The sequence below is a fragment of the Venturia canescens genome, chromosome 7 (genome assembly GCF_019457755.1).
Source record: "Venturia canescens isolate UGA chromosome 7, ASM1945775v1, whole genome shotgun sequence".
Lineage (NCBI taxonomy): Eukaryota > Metazoa > Arthropoda > Insecta > Hymenoptera > Ichneumonidae > Venturia > Venturia canescens.
Genome location: NC_057427.1, coordinates 6,223,057 through 6,247,485, shown reverse-complemented (window position 1 = coordinate 6,247,485; position 24,429 = coordinate 6,223,057). Strand labels below are relative to the sequence as shown.

Here is a 24,429-nt window from a genome sequence, read left to right as displayed (position 1 = left end):
AGCGTTTAAAATTTGATATGCGTGTGAGTCGACTACCCATTGAAACTCTGTGTGAATTTCAAGACTTTCCTTAAAAAATCGTTTCGTGTATGAACTACCTTAAAGAAGTTAAAATGACAGAGAGAATTTTTTTCCATGAAGAACATTCCCCGCAGAAAAGTGTGGTGACCCGTATAAAAATTGTGGTTGAAAAAATATTCAAAACTAAATGGAAACAACGTCAGGGACGACGATAGTCTTGCAAGTCTCTCGAGAGCTTGTTACGCCATGTGCAAACTTTATGAGATCGTATTTCCCGCGTCTGCTCTCTATCAGGGTTTCCCTTGCCCCAAATGTGTTTTACCTCAAAAACAAATATTACGTTTATATTCAGAATTCATGATGCACTAACAAAATATCTTGCCAATGCGAATCCAAGCGTGTTTGTAGATACGCCTAATTAAAAATGACCATTATTATGACATTTTGACAGTTATGAAACGAAGCTCGTTCACATGAGAATGAATGTCACAACAATAAAGTAACGTGTTACTGAAATAAAATTGTCTGCACTCTCGAAATATATGAAAATTAATAGGCGTCACATAAACTGTGCCATGACGAAAATTTTAATGTGTTTACTCCCTTTTTCAAAACGCTTCTCAGTTCCAACTCCGTTTCTGCGATAAATTTCGACCACCAAAAAGCATTTACGTAAAATAATGTTGGCGGAAGTTTCTTCTCGACGATTCGGCATTTTTCATTACGATTTAGCGCAAATTGCGCAGGTCAGTGTCCGTAAATCCATGCGAGGAGATAATGGAGATGTTGGAGGGTGAATCCTTGTGACTCAGGACAAAGGTTACAAGGCAAACGTGCCGGGAGAAATAGATAAAATAAGGCGAGGTGTCGGTACGCGATAATAATCTCTTTTCCCACCTATTCCTCCGCTCTTTCTTTATCCAACGCCTGTAAATTCCAACAAGTTCTTCGAGCACTTCCGCCGGCGTTGTTGGCGGTGAAAACCTGGCGTGGAAAGGGTGGAATCATCGATTTCACGGTCCCGGATGAGATGTGACTCGCAGCAGCGTGTAACCCGGTTTACTGCTGCAACAACTTTGACTCCCTCCCCCCTCCTCCTTCTACATGCGATAGTTTTCGACCATATATAATAACAGAACAGCCAGTCACCACTCATAAATCTGGATGAACCGAGAAAAAGACCGAGAGGGGAAGAGGCCAAGCAATCTCGCCGTTTCGTTAACACGTGAAGATTGCAAAACCTCTTTTCCAATTAGTACAACCGCAGCAACGCTTTTTCCCCTCATAAGAAGTCCCTCAATTACTTTTATGACACGACGCCATGGGAGACACACCAGAGAGAACGAAATGTCAGGAAAATTACTATCTATTTTCTGTAGAAGAAAATTTTATACTAATTTTCCAATTTTTTTCAAATTTTTCCCCACTCCAAGCTCCTCTCACGAATTCATGTTCCAACGGCAATCAAACGAAATGATCGGACGAGAGAAAAAAGCAATGTACGTGGAATTCCATTTCGCAAACACCGGCATGAGTTTCTACTGCGGCTCGACTACAACGATTAACGCGTCACGACCTTGCCGGAAGGGACATAATGAAGTTTCATTCGCGTTAGATCGTTGTTGAAAATGTGGAAGCTAAATTGGTCAGTATTTCGCCTGAATCAACGGTGCTACATAAAACTACTATGAAAAACATATTTTTCATCAAACAACAAGGCGTTTGTTTATCACGTGAAATCATATAATCTATGCAAAAAATATATTTGGAGATCTGCACTGTTGGAGGGCCAGAAAAAAATCGATGCTTCACACGCAGGTTGACAACCTGAACGTGACGAGACACCAAATCCCGTGGCTAGACGAGAGATAGCTCCAAGGGTATTCTCAAGTGAAACATAAATTTCCCGAGAGTATATAATATACATGTTTGTCACGGCTCAATATAGATCAGACATATAAACCAGGATCCTGGTGTATGCATGTATACATTGTAACCAAAGAGTTCCTCAGAAATTTTTACGTCCGACTCTGTGAGTACAAATCATGTTTCAAATGATCTTGGGACATACACTGAAAAAAGGTTGGGTAAATTAAAAAAAAATGAATTCTTTCAAGCCAAAATTACGACAAAGGGTGGCTAAACAAACATGAAATTGTTTCAACTTACCAATTTGTTTGATTTGAAAACAACGGATTTTTTAAATCTGCATCCACATTTGACTGATCCAACAAAATATTAATGGAATTTGATTGTTTAATTTACAGTTTCAACCACAATAAGGATAATTCTCATATATTTTATTTTATATTCTCCTATATTTTTGATGATTTAGCTAAAATTAACAAAAATAGGACGGAAAAATTATGATATTATTAATTGTAAAATTGTTTTTTACTACCCGTGATGGTCATCGCAGTTTATGGTACCTCTAGAACCATTTTAATCGGAGAAAAATTTTTACCTGCGCTGAGATTTGAATCGATCTGCTAACCTACCTACATTTTTCTAAGTTTTCAAATGGGTTTTATTAGATGAACTATAACGTGTTCAAGTTTGACTGAATTTGATGAGTTTTAACACATTTTCGTTCATCGCATTTGGTGAGTTGAATTTACCAATGTTTTTTTTTTTTTTTCAGTGTAGAAAAACCAAATTGATATTCCGTCGATCAGCGTATGAGAATCGTCCATTGTGTTAGTTGAAGGGAATTCCTACTGGACTTAACGTTCAGTTGCTTCTTGCTCACCTTAACGATAGTGATAAAGATTCGAATTAATTAGGAGTGTCGTTGCTTGAACCTCGAATACTTTGACCCTTTCGCACAAATATTTCCCATTCACATCCGTGACGAAAATACGAGCTTCTTTGAAGCTCCGTTTGGTGCTAAATTTCATTTTTAAATACCGTCTAAAAAAAGAATCTCACAGCCTCCAGTAGTAAAGTTTCTTGTTTCCATCATCTGTGCAGATAGTTTGCCTTCATCTTGGTGTAAAATAGAGGGTATTTTAGTAAACAGAAGAAAAAATAATAATCCTGATTTTTTCAACTTTGGAAGTAAATGATAAATAAAAAATTGTTGTTCGTCTCTAAAAAAGGTTTCGATAGAGGCCGAAGAGAACTTTTCTTATAAAGGGATCATTTTCCCGGGAAAGCCTCGACGATCTTTTCCGTGATAGTTTCTCCTGATTTTTTTGTTACTTTCTATACGCCGATGCAGATGCTTCAGCAAGAAAGTTTGACAGTAAAACAACCTCCCAGTCTTCCTTGTAGGAGTTATCCGTGCTCGTGCACAAAGGATCGTTCGAAAAGATTCTCCACTTGGTGTTGAAAAACTTTGATATAAAATAATTATGGAACGACGAAAATCCTATTCCAAGTTTCAGCCATCATTTTTCGATATTCAATTTACCATACAAAAGGGTAAAACTTAATGGTGATTTCATTCTTAATATGGATTTTCTCGTTCCAATAAGAAAACTGAATTGGAGGATGAAAAATTGAGATCTCAAAATGTCTTCTGTTCAAATACGAATATTAGACGAAAGATATCGGAGCACATGTCGGAGACACAAATTGCATTTAAATGCTCGGCACAGCCACCCTCCAAAGGCAAACTATTTTTGGCACGGTTTAAGATTCTCCCAATTCTGGCGAATATTTTTGAGCTTTATATGCAAAAAGGCGTTTTCTGGCATTGCTGCGGAATTACATATAAAAAAACCCCTGCATACAAACCGTATTTTTATCATTGTCGTTAAATTAGTTAGCTCGTTCGTCAGTTCATCGAGACGTACCATCATCGAACCCTTAACTTTTTAATAATAATTTTATCGATCCAATTCTTTTATATCACTCGACACCGAAATATTCAACGACCAACATTCGCCAGCTGCATTGTCTTGAATTTCGAAGTTTCCTGAGATATCGCTGCTCGAAACAACTTTGGCCATTCGGATGACAACGGTGCTCAACTAAGTCAAAATTAGACGCGGTGTCAAGTTGAATCTCCTCGAACTATTTCTCGCTAGCTTTCACTTCTATCAACATCACCGTTCCGTTTGACGTTAAATAGTACGAATTTAGAAGTCTTGAATCTTCAGGCCACTGTGAAGCATAATCTAGCAATGTTTAAGTTCCTGCACTGGGGATGAAATACTATGGATTTTGAATTTTATTGTGAATCGAGTTCCTATGTTTTTTTTTTATGAAATAAGATCGTGGTTTCCAAAGGATCACTAATTTCATGAAAAGACAGCTAATCATTTATTGCTGCAGTAAAAAATTTGAAACGAACGAGCAGAGGAATCGTCCTAGGAATTTGAGAGTCTGAAAAATCCGACACGATCTTGCACTCATTCTTAGTTTCGGAGGCTTATCGGTGGTGAAATAATTCTCGGAAAGGAGCTACGATTTTTAACCATTAGAAGGACCAGCCACAAATTGAGCATGTAATCCGACCAGATCAACTTGATAAATCTCGAGCCATTCCTTTGTAGATTCTTACCATGAATCGTCCATTTCTTCACGTTATCCGCGCAGCTTCGTTACTGAATTATTTACCGCAGCAACTTCCTCGTTTTTCGACGGGTTCTCTTCACGTCGTGAATGAAATACTGTAAATCGAAACCGTCACTTGAATTTCAATCGAATCGAGAAGAAAATTAAATTAAGTAATTTCTTGATACTCTTTTTTATGTTTTCCAAAGGAACTGAAACATTTCTTTGAATCCCAATAATTTTTCATTTTTAAATGATGATTCTGCTAGTAATTTATGACTTCTGAGCCGAGTTCATCGAATGGAAATTCATGATAGTTCGGTCGGTAATTTGCCACGTGTCGATAGAGCAGAAAAACCCAAAATCTTGCGCTTCAAAAAGGAATAATTTTTCAACAATGAATCCTCGCAAACAGTCACTTTTTTCGCCATTAAAACTTTTAAAAATTCACCCTTCAATCCGCCAATCTTACCGACTTTCGGTAAATGCAGGAAAGCTCTCGAAAGAGGATACGAAGAGATGGGAAATATTGTAAGTGAAAAATCCTGCAGGTGGTCAGACACCGGTTGAGTTGCAAGAGGTTTGTTCACAAGTCGTGGAATTATCACGAACAAAAACGTTGTCAAAACAAATAATCAAGCATGGTTTAGTCCTTCAATGATTCCACTGGATCCTCCATTTTTCAAATTTTCCAACTCCGTAATATTTTTCCCTCCCTCTGATATTACGTCACAGCACTATGCACGATGAAGGATTGCTTCGAGCATTATTAGAACAATCGATCAATCGAAAAGGTCCGAAAGCTTACTCACATCCAATTTTGTATTTATGGGCACACATTTGCAGTCGAAGTATGGGTCTCGCTTGCGCAATTCTCATCTCTTCCAAGTCCTTTTCCAAAGAATGTTTTGCACACAAAATTATTCAGGGTTGTAACAAATTTGAATTAACTGTAACAAAAGTGGAAGAAAAATCTGATCAGCAAAAATGGACTCGAGATTAATTCATCTCCGCTATATGAAAAACGGAATTGCATTTCCGAACAAAAAACCATTTCACTTCAACTTTTCCTTCCAGAATTTCCGAGTGGGAATAAACCAGACATTTTTTCGGGGCTAAGCGATTCACAAAAGTTTTCGTTAGTCGGAAAAATGTAGTATAAGAGATAGTCGAGCATATGAGCTAAGGCTGCACCGAGGCGTAATGGGAAAGTCATTTTTGTAAGAAAAAGGAAAGTGAGTGAGAGACACATAAACTGGAATAGAGTTGAGCAAAACAGTGGAATAGACATTTTTTTTACGATCGCAAGCCTTTTTTTAGGAAACGTTCGGTTCGTTCCGGACAATCACAGTGATGGTTCAATCCTGTTCGTATGAGCTTGCAGAGGATGACGTACAGAGAATAATAATATGGAAATGATAACGAAAGTTGTCATTTATCGAAATCACTGTTGCGTGACGTACTCAAAGCATTTTTTGCCAGCAGCGTAGATAAACTTGGTAGAAATGAAGGGGGTTGAGAGGAGGACTCATCCACGAGGACTGACGAATTTTACGATAGCGAAAGGTGGAAGTTTACATACGTAGAAAATTTTACTTACGTCCACACGATAATTTTGCTTTTCGTACCGGATCATTCAAAATATCTCATCGAATCTTCCCCCTTTCTATCATCGGCTCATCGCCTGCTGAAATCACGACCGCCTGAAAAATCAATACGAAATTATTGCTTACGAATTTTCCCAAAAGAACTTTCAATGTTCCACAAAATCAAAGCGTGCAATTGTCACTTTTCAAAAGCCTCAGAAACCCGACAAATCTCACCCCAATTTTTTCGCTTCCACAGTGAAAAACGATCGATTATTAGGCTCAGCTTAAGCAGCAACGGAAAGATCGAAGAACAAACGCCGAATTAAAACGTGCATCGCTTTATGAAAGAGTCTGTACGTGCATAGGTACACCACAACGGATAGAATTTCGTTGCTCAAACAATCGGTATTTTATTTTCGACTGTAGTTTCTAAAATACATATATACACGCATCTTTGTAAATATCCATGTATATCCACATTGGGCAGTAACCATAAGGCAGCCCCGTATTCGTGTCTCTTCGCTTCCTTTTATTTCTTCGTAGAGCATATATACACATACATTCGTCTCGGAGTAATCGAATTCGTCGAGATCCCAGGATCGGGCATAACGATGCGAAAACTCTTGGTCGAACAACTATATCGTTCTCTATACTAGCGAGACAGAGATATTCATCTCTCTTATAAAACAAAGAGTAAAAAAACAAACAAAAGAAAAAAGTCGTTGCTGTCATGCAAAAGACAATCGAGATCCGGAGGTTCGACGGCGGGAGACCGTTGAAAGGGTTCTTCGAGATACGTCTCTCATTCGGTAATTCACAGACTGCGAGATATTTACCACCGTCGCAATACTGTGGTCAGGAATATTGGAAGATGAAGAGCGCAGGGTCGCTTACCTCGTTAAATATTTCATGAGAAAAAAAAATGGAAAAAATAATATAAAAAACGTGGGAGGATGGCAGAAAGCAGAATCCTTTCATTGCTTGATGATTTTTTAAAGTTACGTATCACGTTTAAGAAATAAGGTTGAAATTATTATTTAAGGCGTTCCGATGAATGGTCTCTTTGTTCGATTGAGGCAATTTTTGTTTCTCTTATTTCGATATAACCTCGTCATACTACACAATTTCTTCTCTACCTTGTACTGTGAATGACTCCTGAGTTCGTTTTGTCGAGGGCAGAAACCTCCCGAGTAAAGTAGAAGGGGACACATTGTTCGCAACGAACTATAAAGCAACTTTTACTCGACAGTTATGTGTCTCGGATTTGCTGCTACTGGACTCGTATACAAACGCGTATAACACGGAGGGTTTAGTGCAGACGCTTCATGGAGTTTCCTCGACTTTCAAGAGCCTCGCTTAACATCCCCACGATTTATCGCCGGTGTAATTGTTATTTGTTTTTATTCATTTTGGCCGTATAAAGTGCAGGAAAAAGGAGAGTCATCGCGTCCGTTTTTTCTTTCACTAGCCTTCGATTTTAAATTATCCCTCACGCGTGGTATTATTTTTAAGTTTATTTATGAAGTTCGTGTAGGAAGAAGTGTCATAAATTGTCCGTGTCCATCTGGCGGAACACAAGTTGCTCAATATTTTGGAGGTATCGATTTTGAAAAAGCGCTGACATAATTTTCACCCATTCTATTGGTGACTCGATCCCCTTAAATTGGTTTTTCCTGGAGATTTACGACTTCCATTATCGACACGTCAAGCTCTCACCTCGGCGCGGCTCGATCCCCCCGCGATGTAAATTGACATTGAAATTGTCTTAACGATACAAAGAACTCACGGTAGAATAGCAATTGCTGTTTGTACACGGTGGCGAGGATTTATCGTTTTTATACGGTCCCTCAATAGAACGGAGAGAACTCGAGAGTCGCGATCCAATTAAGGAAACCGGGTAACTCGCGAGTCGCATACAAGTACAGAATCCTCGAACGAACTCGGGTCCGTCGTCGTTTATCCGTCGAGTTGAGTGATTTCAGTGTGTGGTCAACGTGTGGCGTCTTACCGCGAGAGACACCTGATTTCTATCGGATCTACAAGAAAGGTGTGGTCGTGTGTAAATCGAGATCGCTTCCAAATGGACTCGCGAACTTCGCGATCCTCTCTTCCCCACCACTTTCACGTTTTTTACCATTCCTCTTTTTTATCTCGTTGTCTTTTGTACACTCCCTCGAATTACGCGCCACTGATAGCTCGTTAAATACTCGTATATCTGAGGACAATTACCATGCAATAATTAATTGGGGTATCGCATTGAAATTCAATTGATTGCCAATTATTTTGCGATTATTCTGTTTCATTTCCATTTGGCGAATAAAATCGAGCAAGAGAACTCAGCAATCGATAATTAAGAACTTTTTGTTATACATTTTTTTATCGACAATTAAGAACGTTGTGCTGGGATCGACGTTCCGAAAATTTAATGCGTGTGCTTGGAACAGAAGCATCGTATATGGTTCTGTACAATTCCGATAATTAGCTCGACTTAAATTTTCGGGATGTCAATTTACACATACACAATCATTCGTGTCATCTTCGCCAAGCAAATCAAAAACATATCGTTTCTTTTTCAGCACGAAACGAACATTTTTTCATACACTGTGACAGACTTTTTATTATCATTCTGTCTCCTAACTCCATTGAAATTCGACCTAGTACAATACTTCATGAAACGATTCCTTAAAGTAGTTCGGCCTAAATTATTAATAAAATTAATAAACACTTACATTGAGAATATTTTTGTCACAGGAATGTAATAAAATGGTATAAAAATATCACAAAAGATAAAATTTATACTTCAACTTGAATTCGACACTTTAAATACACATAACTTAGGGAACATTTTTATTGCACGAAAGAAAAGTTGATATCGGTTCAATGGCACCTAGGAAAAGGAATGGTCAATTCGTTACAAAAAGCTAAGCTACTAGATGAATCAAAGCACACGAGTCAGTCTCAAAACTAAATTTAGTGAAATTCTCGCGATTCCCGACTTTGCCCCCGAAGTTCAATAAGCTGTTACCATCAGTCCAACGTAAAGACTGACATCCGTTTTCAACACGTCAAAAACTGAAGTTTTTCTATGTTTTATTTCTTAAAAGCCTCTTAAGGTAATGTTTTTTTTAAAAGAAACAGAATCTGTGATGAATTTTCTTCGCGATATAAACTTTTCCGAAGCTCGAACACTGTACAACTTTTTCACAATTAATATTATTCTGAGTTCTCCCATAAGGTACCGTGTTAGCGACTCAAAATTGTAAACGAAATAATTAAAAATATTACCCCGTAAGAAGGCCCGAAACTGTGCTTTATCGAAAGACCGAACTACTTTAATCTTCATTCGTTCGGTACTGTTACTTCGATACAAAATTTATTCATCGGAGTCACGATGTTGGGGTTAAATGTCATCGGGTTTTGCAGGCTTTTTTTCTCCGTAATGTTTTGATTCTTGCAAATTTCCATTGCAGTCTTTCTGTCTATCAAGACAAGTAAATTTATGTTTAAGCGAGTCTCTCCCAGAGACTCTTTACAGAAGGTGTTGCGTTTCAACATACTCAGAATCGAGGAGCTTTTTTCCCCAGCTTTCCGATCAATAAAGAAAATAATTTGGGACGCGAGCAACATTTTTTTGAAGGATTCGTGATCGAAAATGATGCTTTGTTGATCAGATCACGAGAAGCAGGGTAATTTTGTCCGGGCTATTATTTGTCGATTCTGAAGATTCAGCGACGAAATCCTGGCTCTTGCCACATTTGGCAATCGGCATTGGCGAATCTATCGGATTACAGGAAGCGTTGCCCTTGCACGAGTGACGAAAGGGTCGAGCACTAGAAGACGATGGGATGATGGATCGGTGGGACTCTTCGTCATTTTCTTCGAGATAAAACAACTTTAATGGTCGTTCGTGTCGATCTTCGTCCCTTATTCTCATCTTACTTCTATTTCTTCCCTTCGTGCACTTGTCTTACACCCTCGACGATTCTTGCGTGTGCGTCACTTCGTCGAAATAAAAGACGAAGTATCGGGCCACCCCAATCTTTATCGAGTAAAAAAAGCTACGTCGTCGTGAAATTGATCTGAAGGAAAAAAAACTACGTCCGACATAGAGCCATTGAAGAGCTTGGTCAACCGCATAGTCTGGGAGAATTGTTTTTCTTTTTTTTTAGACAAAAAGTCAATGTGCCACGAGGGATTCGTCAGGAGGAGGAAAAAAATTTAATTTAATAGACGAAAATATTTCGCAGCTACGATCGCGATGGGAGCACTTGAGTTTGGTGGATAAAAAAACGATGCCCGTTAACGTATCATATCGTGGAAAAAATGAGATAAAACCTTTGAGATTTTTCGGCACAGTAACTATTCCGGTTACGAGGAGCCAATCACTTTGCCGTGGCAATTTGTTCCATGAAATCGAAAGGATCCCGATCCTCGTGAGAATGGCCTCGCGGGTGAAAAAACTTTCAATAACGCGAATGAATCGCGGAATATCGAGGACAAAGGGTGAAAAATATAAATTCGACGAAAAATGCGGAAGTGTCCGTGATGAGAGTGCGAAAAAACAGCGAGATTCGCAAGGTCGTGGGGATCGAGCGGAAGGGGGTGGGGCGAGGAGAAAAGTCAAGAGAGGGTAAATTCTTGCTCGCTGCAACAACAATTGCCGAATGGAAAAATACTTGCGAGAACGAACCAACTTGTTTTCCCCTAAAGTGCCGAAAGCGAGAAGAGCGAGAGCATTGTCTGACCCCGCAGGATTCGACTTTTTTCGCCGAGTAAAGCAAATAAGTTTCAACGCCATAGTTGAAAAAACTTTTCAAATATCTCCTATTCTCAGAACTTTGGATGTTCCGGATCCGGCGTTAAATTTCAGGCCAAGTTAATTGGAAATAAATGTTTCAATTTTTTTCTCCAACTTCATACCACGCCAAATGATCTGATACAACTTTAGACTCTCGAGACTCCCAACAGACGATACTTTACAACTCTCCGACAACTTTCCTAACCTCAAATCCGTCAAAGCCCCGCCAAGATTTCTCTTCCGTTTGCTATGATATATTATTTTCATTATTTTATCGAACACACAGTTGGGCAAAAATAAATGTGAAATCGTGCGTATTTTGCCCTTATACGCGATTGACACAGATAGACGTTCTCTTAACGCGGCCACTTGTAGTCACCGGGAGATATATAAGCGTGGTACTGTAGCAGTTATATTGTGTTTTATGTGCGGCAGACTGTACCGCCAAGTGACCATAGAGTGGATGATAAATAGACGTGCGATTCTCGATGGACAAAAGTAGCCGAGTATAGATATAGGAGCGATGCCATCAGAAACAGAAGAGTGTAGTGTATACATCACTCGAATGTATATAAGGGATATCGGTCATGTGTTGGCTATTGTTTTTCTTTCCTTTTTTTCCACATTTCTGTACAGTTCAATTGAATAAAGGACAAAGAATGGAACGAGTTATACCGCACTGTTCGCGCTGGTTCTGCGAATCTTTAATGTGCCAGTTCAATTAAAGGAATATGCACACTTTTAAAACCAAATTTATCGAATTCAACGAGATGCATGGTTTTTTTTACATTCAGGTGTACTGAAACACAGGCAGATGCGAATAAAACGGAGGACCAGGAAAGTGGAGTAGAAGGCGAGGTAGAAGCTGAAACGAAACTCGGTATCTCGCGTTTTCCTTTTTGTTTCGACGAAAACTAGTTATTATAATCGCATTACCGTTCTCTTTCCCCATTTCTGCCTTTATTTCCCCGCTTATAAATGCTCCCCACGAAACGAACGGGAACTAGCTCGTGAAGCTTTACCGAGCTTTTTTAATTGGAACAGTAGTGGCCGCTGAATATACAATGATAATCAAAATAATAACTCTCGAAGAAAAAGTGTTTACAATAATTTTGTGATAAATACTGTTTATTCTGCTCTACCTTTTTGTCATCCAATGATTCGAAATTTTCAACAGAACTCTTCAGGTCGATGAGGCAACACCGGATTCAAGGTTACGTGTAGAAAATTGAGATGCGCGTTGAAGATATCGCGGAAAGGTGAGCAGCAGGTGGGCAAAAACCACGAAAAAGATACGCGCCTAGTGCCACACCAAATTTCAATGTATGTGCGTGTACACTAGTATTGAATAAATATAGCTGCGTGTAAAAACAGCCGGTTGGCACCGGCGCACAGCGGGGGCAGCTCGCGTGGCGCGCGTCGTTGTGCGATCAACTGATTCGCGAAGTAGTGTCTGTGAGCCCTCCCTGTCGAGCTTTCCCCACGAGATCTTGGCTCAAAGTACTCTAGTCCACTCCTGAATCGCGTCACGCGTGGTGTAAAATTTTTTTTCCAACCCTCTTGAAAAAAAAAAAATTTCGTGCATTCAGCGTTTCCAATCGAAATGTGCGGAGACGAAGATTGCCTTCGGTTTTTCCAGAATGAGTGAACACTGGTGCTCGTTTGTAAATAATATCGATTTTTATCATCCCAAACCGTTGATTAATCGATGAATAAACTTTTGTCATAAATTATCACATGTTTCGTAAAAATGATGAAAAATAATGAACGCTTCGGTCGAATCGTAGAAAGAAATCTTAGCAATTGATAAATCGTAAAAGTGCGGCGATTAGAAAGGATCGCCCCGGGAGAAGAGGCGGACGTTTAGGCGTGACGACACTCGCTAAATTACGCGCGAATCATTCATATATTTGTGTGAAGAAAGGAAGCGCGTCCGTCTGCTCTGTCCCGGGGCAAATGAGCGCATTGAGCGATCAGCGTGCGTACACATATTTATTGCGCTTATGTACGCTTCCACGACACATAAAAACTGGCACGCATTCACACATGACGTACAAGTTTCTGACTTGGTCTCCGATGAAGATATGAGGCTCTTAACATCGGACCCGTGGGTCATGGTCACGCACGTGAAAGAATGGCCGGTCGGCAAGAACGAAGGAGAATAATCGTCGGGATCAGCGTTACGAAGACTTAACTGAGTTTAGAGCATTATGAGCGACCACGTGCGCGCTGAATCCCGTCAAAGGGCAGACGGACCATGAGTTACATTGGGGAATCTACAAAACTTGGAATCCCACCGATTCGTTGTATTCATCGAGTGGAAAATCACCATTGGAGCTACGCTCGAAGGGGCAAGAATTGATCATCGATGTCTTTGGAGGTAGCTTCATTCCGGCTGCTTCATCTTTCCGATGAAATTTTTTTGAGCCGATGGAAAATATGCTTCCCATTCGTTTTATCGTTCGCACCTCGTTTTTTCCACTTCCCCTCTCCGAACGCCTCGGCCCATGAGTCGTCTCGGTCCAAATCGAAACGAGATCGTTTCACGTTCAGACGGTCCAAGAGGGACTCATAATACAGAGCAAGAGAAGCGCACGCAAGCATGGAGACGGATGTCAGACGACGTGAGTGCGCGTATATATATGTATGTACGTCTCGACGGTTCAGGATCCTCATCTCTCTCTCAGTTCGATCTCTCGCCTCGTTGAACGCGAACCGCACCAGACTGCCTCGCGCATAGTACACGTGCATGCTTAGATTACTCATTGCACGCGTTTTCGGTCAAATTTCCAAGTTTCACTCGCCGTAAATAATAACGATTGTTTAAGAAATTATAAATTAACTGTGGAATTCACGAGAATGGTCCTTTTGTATTTATTCTGACATATTCTGTGCAGTAAAGAAAAACGTATAAGAATGGGACGAAGCTGAATAAAATGTTAATCCAATCGAAAGGATTCTCATTTACTTTTACCAATTCGAACGTGAATTGAATATTCTCATCGTTTAACTTGGTGCAAATGGAGCAATTGTTTCAACAATCACAATGAATAGGAGTGTAGTGAAAGAGACTTGTGCGACCCAATGGGTATCCTGAAAAAGGAGCCTTTCTCGGGATAATGGACACTAATAAGCGGGATTACTCTGGCAGGACTAAGGAAGCCGGTACAAACGATAAGCTATCCACGAGCACGCCGAAAGTCTCAACGAAATATGTCTTCAAGCCGGAAGTGGTGAAATCCTTACCGAAATATACACAGCATTGTTCGGCGGACGGTAAAAACTCACGAAAAAATAGTGGCAATGGCCTGAGAGGATTGTTCGATCGCGTCACGAGACACTCGAGTGAGAACAAGAGTCAAGAGCGTGATGTGGCAGAGAGGAAAAGAAGCCGATCGCTTTTTTTAGCGCACGATCATTCCAAGGACAGCGTTAAATTGACGGCTCACCGAAGCGGCCGATTGGATCGTAGGAACGCGAAGAATCAACCGGACGTGAGATCTCGCAAGGATCCGATAGATGCGAGGCTGAGGAACAACTTTGATTACGAGCGTGGCAATGAGCAGTCGTCGCGCTTGTCGGACAACAAAAGTAGCGGCAATTTGTCAAAACATCGGAGCTGGACTGATCAGAGCGTCGAAAAGCACGGGGCACCGAGTGATCATTTGGAAACTTGCCAAGAGGAATACCGAGAGAATGGCAAGCTGTGTTGTTCCAGTACCGGGACGAAACGTCCCGGCGATAATCGGCACAATAATGCGACGAGATCCAACGAAAAAAGGTGGAGTCAACACGACTCAGCGATGGAGGAGGATCACCGGCGATCGAACAGAAATCACGGCGAGGTCGTTGATCGTGAATGTTCCGAGCCACCACCGCCGCGTCATCGAGCCAATCACAGTTTCTCTCGAGAGAATTACGCGCCCAAGGCTGATTGTCATAGGCAACATTCTCGCGAGGTGAAACCAACTCAATCGTCTGATTCGTACGAACGACACAAGCGCGAAAACGTCAGATCGCTCCGACGAGTTGATTCGCCCTATCCACACGACACGAGTAATCACACGGAGCGTTTGTCACCGCCGCGAGACGTGACCGGCGTTGATCAGACACCGAGTAAATTAACGACTTGCCGATCCTCTCAGGATGACTCCACGATCTCACCGATCCTCCGCGATTACGAGACAACTGTCAAGAGCCGCGGCGATTGCGCCTACTGCCGGAGACTCGGACCGACGATCATTCGCCAGGGTGCGATCAGCCACAATTATTCCATCGTTGATGCCGCCGATGGGACCAAATCCGAACTGGAGAAGGCCAAGGCCAGACGAATCTACGAGTTTGAGAAAAAATTTGAGCATCCGGAGCCCTCCCCGGCTGGCGGTCTCCTCTATCGAACTCGATCGTTGCCCCAATTGTCCGTCCACGACAGCGGCGTTGCGAGCGGCAACGAAAATTTACCTGCCAGACCAACGTCAAGACTGGTCGCTGATTTGCGACAGCTGCTCACCCTCAAACAACACTATTATCCGGAGGGTGGCTGGGGATGGGTTATCGTCGTAGTTGTTGTACTTGTGCAAATTCTGTCACACGGAATCCACGGATCCGTCGGAGTTCTCCTTCAGCAGGTTCAGATTCGTTTCGAATCGTTGGTTTATCTCCAATCAGGTCAGTTGTAATCGCACCTTTCATGATTCCTAACCGGAAATCTTTCAAAAATCTGCTGGAAGAACGAACGAACCCGATCAATAGATGAAAAATCTATCTTATTCGTACCCCCAAAATATTTCTGAAAAAATGAGTTTTTTCACATCGAATGACATCTAGGCCCGCGTGGGTGTTAAGGCACCGCGCTCCCTCAGGCTAATACGACTTCTCGTTTCTACCACGTGAAAGTTCGCCCCCTTCCAGGTTCGCGTCCGTCTACGTATCGCACTGTCAGACTATACATATGTAAATTCCAGATAAAGTCTCCTCGTATCATTGGCGGCGAAGCTTAGGCAGCTGTAGGAGCAAAAGTGCGAGGAAAGTTCCCGTAAGGCATGTTTCCATATGGGCATGGGGCTTCCAAGGAGCGGGAGGAGGTGAGGTGATAAGATTGTTGGGAACGGTGGGAGAGAAAACAGGATGGATTACGCGTACAATGCAGGCTGCATGTATGCCGAGGCATCGACATTATACTCCGTATACGATATGCCAACCGAGTTTCACCGCACATGAACGATCTTCTCTCGATCGGAGCAGGCTTCAGCCATTTTTATCGCTCCAACTCGCTCCCTTTTTCGTTACGTTTTTTCCTCCGGTGTTGCCCTTCTCTTTGGCTCCTTAACGCGAAAGATCGTCAACCCCGAAAGTTGGAAGTTGCATTGAGACTACGAGTCTTTTATCGGCGAGGAGCAGACGCGACCCTTCTTTGGTAGAGGAAAGTACGAAGGCCTCTATCTCGACCCGACGATCCGATTAAGAGACACTCGCAACCAGTACTTAATCCGGTTAAGATTGTCTCTACGACTTTATTCATAGCGTCATGAACGATAATTGAACGTGCCGAGCGGTTAGAGAGAATCTTGGCCGGAGCGAAAGAACGTCGGGATCGAATAGAGAGGATCAGGTACGGCTCGGAGAAATCTGTGCGAAATCTCGCCCGCTGAGTTAGTGGTTGATCTTGATCGAGTGTGGAATCGCCCGCTCTCCCTCTCTCTTGCTCGAACGTTGTTGCACTTTTTAACCAGCTTATCTCCTTGGGGAAGAGCTGCAGAAGAATTCACTGTGAACTCATCCGAATGATTTTTCATCGACTAATTAAGACCCTGTTTTTTGTGCCTCGATTCCGCTCTCCCATTAATTAACCAAAAAGAGATCGCACACGATCCGAATGCTTTTTCAGTCCCCCCGTGGCACACGCCTCCCAGCCAATTGGCTTTTTGCCGGAGCATTTTTATTTTCGTCCTCGTTATTGCCCGGCTATCGTAATGGCGGTCGGACGCGGCAAATCCCCTTCAATCCACTTCACTACTTTCCTGTCACTTACGCCACCAACAATGTATGTCAACGTGTTTATTGCCACTTGCCGGTACAGAGGCGAGAGTCTCGAGATTGTCGCAGCTCCAAACAGCGAGAAAAGCGTTTGAAGCTTTTTTTGAATTCTTCGTCCCATCAACGAGAAAAATCTGCAATGAAATCCTCCTCTTAGTTTCTCGTTGAGCATAAAAAAGTAATGCTCTTCCCTCTTTTATACTCTTATTCTATTTTTTTTACTTTCTCTCTTTGAACGAAAAATATTGCTCAGATCTTAACGTTCCCATTTCAAAGTATTATCACGAAAAAGTCGTCAAAGAAAGATTATAATAAAAAAAAATCTTGCAACGGTGGACCATGTCACGTGTCCGAGATCGAATGCGCCACATCACGAGATCCTCGTCCCCATAAATCTCTTCTCTCAAGTCTAGATACTTTACCGATAATCTTCGCTCATTTGTTCGACATTAATCTTTGAAAAAGTATCTAAAAGCCCGATCCTCTCTCCGAATCTCGACTCCCTCCAAGGAAAAATCTTCTGAATCATCCCGAATAAAATATTCGTTGAAAAATGAGTCACTACGACGAATAGGTAGATTTTATACATCACGAAAAACACGCTCGAATAGGATTCTCGAATTCTGGAATAACGCTGCAATTTAAGCCTGGCCCAGATACGTCTCGTTGGTTTTCTTGACTGGAATTTTTGCGAGGCATAACGTGTTGAAAATTCCCTATTTTCGAGCTGCATTCTCCTTCGTTCTCTCTCCTACCGGGATATCCAAGTGCGCGAATACATATGTATATCGCGTGTGGTGTTACGGGTGAACGAGCGAGCAGGAACGATGCCGCTGGAAAGAGGACCTTCCGATGGGATATAGGTTGCTCTTCCATAGCTGCGTTTGCGTCTGTGCTATTTCTCTTGCTTCAAGTACATGTTCCACGTGTGCTATACGATATTACGAGAGAATATACTGGATCCTATTTTGTTACGTACGTATATGAGGGAATAAGTGTGCAGACGGACATTCTGTAAGGGTAAAGTGGAAGATTTTTACGAAGGCGTTTAAGCGATCGTTGAGATCTTCGAATGTGAATTTAAATCCTAAGAAGAGAGTAGAATTACATCGGGGTAAAGTGTAAATGCCAGAAGTCGTTAAAAAAAAATGGTTAAACTTGTTTATTTATCCTGCATGTGCAATGAAAAAGTTGGGTATTGATTTGGAGACAGTTTCGATATGTGCGAGTAAGGAAATCATTTGGATCACACGAACTTCATTAATATCGTACAACTTATAGAAAAAACTTAGAAGTACTTAGCCCCAGACAGCAGGTTTCCTTAAGTGATCGCGTTAATTGCCTCGTGTAGCTGGAAAGAGAGACAGTGACCAGGAGCCAAGATTTATTACCGATACAAACTTTTTCATCCTCGAGGCAAAACGCATAGATGCATGAACGGGTAGGTGGTTGATACTCGTAATGAATATTGCGTGTTAGTGCGCCAAACGTCAGTCCGGGATCGCCGCCGTACGAGAGCTAATGTTGGCTCATTTTCTCTGCAGCCCTATTCAAGAATCAAGAAGACTCGACTCCTTCCAATCAAGAAGACTCTGGGGACTGCGTTGAATCGATGTGAGCTGCACTTTTTCAAGCATTTTAAATTACGTTTCGCGTTGAATATCAATCATGGGAATAAAAGAAAAATGAAATTCGATGGCTCGGAATTCATTCGGTTTAATGGAAAAACAACCGTCGTACTTGATCGACGATCATTTGATTGAAGATCTTCTGTTTTTTTTTCACACCTACGGGCAACTTGACACGCGTCTTTCGACTCACTTGATCAACCCACGTAGGTATAAACACCTACGGATTCTCAGTGAACGTCCGATCGCATGATGCAAACCGCGATAAATACACGCTTCGTTATTAGAGGAAATTGGGGTAACTCCGACTCTGCCTAAGGGAAATTGATTAATAACCAAGCACATGATGAAATTACAAAATAAATTTTCGATCTATTTTACTCTTTGATATCTCGTTTACGATTTCTCATGTAAATTTTAATAAATAGATGAAAAAATTGCTAGATATTTAGCAAAAAAAAACACTCCGTAAAATGCGCATTTACTCCGAACCTCCGGGGTAATTCCGGACGGCCCTTGGGCTGAATCTAGATTGCATTAGAAATTGCTGCTCATATCGTAAACATATTTTCGACTCGTACTTTCGCTTATGCAACTTTGTGAGTGAATTTGTGAGCAACTTCGGATGGTGAATTTTCATATGTTTCAAACAAAAATAGCTTTTTGTTTTCACATCCTTCACTGCTACAGAACTCATAATCATACGTTGGTGTTTTCTTTCGTATGTATTTACGACGTTACTGAACTTTGAAAAAAATCAATCGATACGGGGTTAGAGCAGAGCGTCCGGAATTCTCCCAAACAAGACCTTCGAAATGACCCCGAACTGCGAAATTTCACAAATTAATTAATTATTAAAAAACAGCAGGGTAAGCCCAAGCTTGAACTGCGCTAATGATTCTTATATGGAATAAAGATACTAAATTAATTTATTTAACAACATTGAAACCATTTATCCCATAGTTTCGATAATTTATGATCGGTCTTACCTCGAAGAAAATAAATCACTTCGCGCCTCGAACAATGTGAGTACACTAAACATCGACAGAGCTATGGCATGAGTCAAAGTGCGTGAAATTGAGGCTTCCGGAATACAAATATATTGCGATGTCCGTATTTACCCTGCGTCCGAAATTACCCCACTCTCCCCCAACTTCAGGACTTTTCCCCATACCTGCAATGAGAGTTCGATATTTTCTTGAATATTTTCAGAGCAGTGGACGCTCTTTTGCCCCTTTCGTACAAAGGTATATCACAGCTTGGTCCGCGCTTTCATAGAATTTTGTTAGTTGGTCCATTCATATATTTGTGAGCACATACGTACGGAAGATTCAATAGAGCATGGAAGTTAAAATGCGAAAGGGAGTTTCACAAAATTAAATCGTACGTTACACCGGTTGGAAAATAGAAAGGAGAAAGAGAGAAAGAGGATGGAATCGTTTTCGGTCGAACGGTCATTCGTGCTCGTGCATATGTCCGTTTTAGTACGGAGGGTGGCCAAAGGGCATAGAACAATTGTGTTTCATCCCCTTGTGCGCCGGATTCAAACGCCCCCAAACCCAAACGAGCCCATACGTTTCGGTTGCTCCGCGTGGAGCGACGATTTGTTACGTACAAGTCGGGATTTATCGTGTCCACATGTGAACATTGCCAAAATCAATGTAGGGCGATATCTTCTTGCTCTGGCCTATTCGTTTATCCATTTCTATATTTGTACGTTCGTGTATATCGGTAAAAATTGATTTTCGCGAACACACGTGTGCATCCAACGTAATCCCATCTACATGATTTCCTTTTTCTAGTCCCGCCTCTCGTTAAATCGAGCACTGGGCGAAAGTTTCAGACATAAATCGACGAATTCGTAGCGCACGAGAACAGAGGAGTGGGTAATTTCAACATTTTGTGGCGCGAATTATTCAAACGGAAAAATATCAGATGAGGACTGTGAAGATTTTTTTAAGCACGAGGAACCTTCATTTGCCGGAGAAGACGCAAAGAATAATTGGAATTCGAACTCGTAGCCAAAAGGAGTACAATCGTAACCGGGAATGAAGAATGTACAAATCCAATAAAAAACGACTCAAGGAATCGTGCTGCGGCTGCTGATGGGGAGAAGAAACATTCCATGGAGGCTCTCAGGAACTCCTCGTGTTATTTAATCTCGGGTGAGAGGCTTTGAATTTAATGAGGATAATTCATGTCAAAGAACAAGGAAAGACCGAGGTCTAGTTTTTTTCCGAGGCACTTCTTTTTTTCTACAATATTCGCGACGTTATAGAGTGCAGATGTGTCGGGGTGTTCGGTGATGCAGAAGTTCGATGCGGGCTCCGCACGAGCCACGTGGAGTCGGAGCCCATTCAAATCTTTTCTTCACTTAGTCCCACCTCCCCCTTTTCTCTGTGTTTTGTCGATGCTGTACGAAAATCTGAGAAAAACGTACGATCGTAAAGCGGCAAGAGATACGAGGAAGTGTCAAGAGCAAAAATACCGAAGTCTCGTGCATTCGGAGCGTGAAGCCTCGAGACGCATTCACCGAGCGGACGACATAACACAATAAATATAATAGCACCGATGTCGGATTATATTTATTCGATGAGCGGTACCGCGCGGGCCGCGAATCGAGCTGCATATTTGAAAAGTAGGTCGGGAAAGGGTGATAAACAGAATCGAATTAATATTTGAAAGAGAGGCATTTGCGGCAAAGTTCTGTCGAGCAGTCGTCTGGGAACATCGAGGATTGCCGGTCAAACGAACATAACTTTCGTGAATTTACGTGAAACGTTGCTCCGTCCGAGTCCCTCTGTCCTTTTAAGATAGCGCGCGTCGTCGTCTGAAAGAGAGTAAGAAGTCGAGTCAATGTGTCTCAAGGGGTTAAAAGGTCCGGGACGAAGATCGCAACAAATCCTCACCTCACACGGCCGAGCCAGACTCAGGGACGTCAAAAGATCGAGATAAAAAGTAAAGCGAGCGAGACGGCCCGAAGTTTCTTTTCTTCCCCTAAAATCTCTCCGAGCCTCGAGAATTTGTACGAGATAAATATTTTCTTATGTTTCGAGAGTGAGAATTCGTGGAGGGGATTCGAAAAAAGAAAGAAAACAAAATTGTGAAAGATTTGGGGAAAGATTCGACTCGCGAATTTATCTTTCGAGGGAAAGTTCACTCTTCTTGTCGCAGGATACTCTTCGGATTTCGCAGTCGCTACTTTGTAACGATACTCCGCTCGAGATTGACCTGTCAAATTCGACTTGTTATCAAACGAATCAGGAAAATAATGTTGCACCTCCGATTTATTTCGTTAAAGTACACAAATAACTGACGTTCATCTTGATTTTAAATGTCGCCGGGACTTTTTTAGCCGGAAACGAGAGCGCGATCGACGTTGGCACGAAATCTACTACTTTGGGGGCTGAACGTGCGCCGAAAATGTGGGAGGAGAGACCTCACGCAGCGAGGGTTTTGACGTTCCTCGAATAAAAACAAAAAACAACATTAAAACGCCATAATGTCGTTCGTCGATGAAGCACGCGCGAAAAGCCCTCGAGGCTGTCGTGTTTTTAATAAACCCTCTCCCGTTGACGCTGCGATCCCCCAAGATTTACTGACCGAATCGTCGAGTGCAAGACCCGGTGAAGCGAACAACACGAGCATTTTTTTCAGTACGAAAAAAATACTCTCGTTAATATCGTCTCGCGTGCGCATTTGCGCTAATATTCATCTCGTTCCTCTCGTCAAAAAGCTACGACGCAAGAACGAGAGGGAAAAAGGTGCGTGCAAGTCTCGTTAAAAATGAAATCGCCCCCGACGAACGACGATAAAAGATTTGAACGTGTCCCACTTTTTCTACTCCGCTATCTCTATATTTACTCGCGTACAAGCGTACCGATAATTTAATACTTTCCTCAAACTCGACTCCTCCGAGAATAGTTCAAGCTTGCAAACGAGCGACATTTTTCATAAATCATTTTACATCGTAAATTCGAAGAAACAAACAAAAATGAAATATTATTTGCGTCCAAATCAACATAAACTTATGCGAATATGTTTTCAGAGGATTTACAATTTTTGTCGCTGTTCCTTCAACATTTTACGACGGAAATCATCTCACGACAGTTTTTTTCTTCATTCTCAATTCACCCACGAATCTCATCTTTCAACACTCGAAAGCTTTCCAGAAATTCAGTTCGTTTTCACCAAACCTCAATCTTTCCTTCACTCGATCCAGCAAGCCTTCAAGTTGTTTCCTCTTTCGAATTTCAGACATTTTTCGGCCCGATGCATCATTTCTAAGTAGGCTAGATACATTCATCCTTTAAGTGCGTAATAACACGGACCACTTTGAGTGCATTCAACGTGCATAGAGCGCGTAATAGCCAAGTTTCTCGTTGGCATCATCGTTCGATTGTACGAGGTGTATGCGCACACATACCTACGGACAGTGTTGAACGTGAGCAAACGTCACGAGTTCGAAATGTAAACGAGCCGTCACAAATCGGCTGAAAGCGCTGGTTAAACGACTCGGGATAATGAATCGTGAGTGTTATTGGAGTACATATGTATAGACTGCGCGTTCTCCGCGTATTTATTGCATGGGCGCGATGTATTTGTGCACGTGAATGACGACAAAAGGATAATTTAGAGTCACGGTATGCACGAAAAATGGGAAATTCGGAAGAGAATTTCTGAAAATGCATATGGAAGGTGCCTTTCGTTGGAAAAAAAAAATAAAAAAATAAAATAAAATCGTTAACGACCAAAACACGGAAGGTGGAAGAAGAGTGATGAAGCCCAGTTTCGAGATTTCGTGGCTCGTTGGCATCAGATTTTTTATTCCATCATCGATCTACTTTTGGTCTATTTTTCCAACAGATTTAATTATGGGATGAGAAATATTTCGTTGGTCGGACAAAGAAAAAGCCATGATGCGCAGGGGGAAAGATTTAAGGAGCGATGTAGTCGCAAATAAAATCTCGTCCAAGTGTGGCATTCATCGCTCCAATGAATTCCGAGTGGTTGCAAAAAGTTTGGGATTTCTGGTACCTGTATTCCTACCGCGACGTCGCGGCAATAACGTTTTTTTTCAAACATTTTTATAAATCTCGTTTCCCGAGCTATCGATGAGAGGATATTTTATTGTAAAAAGTATTTATCTCATCGAGAAGCCTCTTTACTGGTCTCCTCTGTGAGCAGCCTCTTCGCCATTTATTTAACGTTCTGTACCACATTCCATGTACACTTTTTCTCGCCAATCTTTTCCCTCACTTTTACACAGAATTTTATCCCACTATGGAACACTTTTCAGAATGGATCGAGGCTTCTAAGATGCGTGCTATTTTTAAATCATTTTCATTCTTTATTCGATTCACTTGGGGGGGTAAAAAAATTGAATAATTTTCTCAACGAGCTTATTTTTGTGTCATATGCTAAGGAGTTGATAAAAAAATCGTGAAAAATTGCCCTTCTGTGTAGCATGTAATTTGGTAAATATTCCGCGTCGAAATTGACTCACTTTTTCAAAAGTCAATACTAAAGCCGAAACTTGAACTGATAAAATGAAAATGACCGGTTAACGGAGACCGTGAGAGCATAGTGCGCAGTGATCTCGCCTCGAGGAGTTCCTAATTAAGTCGTAAAAACGAGAAGAGCACTCGGATCATTTGTGAGAAGAGGCTATCAATTATGGCAGCGCGCGTGGACCACTTTTCGCCCATTAACGCAGCCTCCTTTCTGCCACAGCAGTGCACATTTTATTCCATTACCCCTTCGAGTGCTTCGCTCCAAAATGATGTTCACTCAAAGAAAAACTGCTTACGAAAACGCCGAGTAAAAAAATGCAATTGAGACATTTGTGAATTTTACA

General features: G+C 41.5%; 2 protein-coding genes across 2 annotated transcripts in view; one reads left to right on the top strand and one right to left on the bottom strand.

The window, feature by feature from the left end:
• Teh1 (tipE homolog 1) overlaps positions 1–24,429 on the bottom strand; it is a 304,821-nt gene that overhangs the window by 61,230 nt on the left and 219,162 nt on the right. The gene's annotated exons all lie outside the window — the stretch shown is intronic.
• Positions 13,633–24,429, top strand: part of LOC122413238 (uncharacterized) — a 29,909-nt gene continuing 19,112 nt past the window's right edge. Inside the window, exon 1 of the mRNA XM_043423441.1 lies at positions 13,633–15,576. Within this exon, the coding sequence (XP_043279376.1) occupies positions 14,028–15,576 (1,549 nt within the window). The 5' untranslated portion in view covers positions 13,633–14,027. The remainder of the gene's footprint in view (positions 15,577–24,429) is intronic.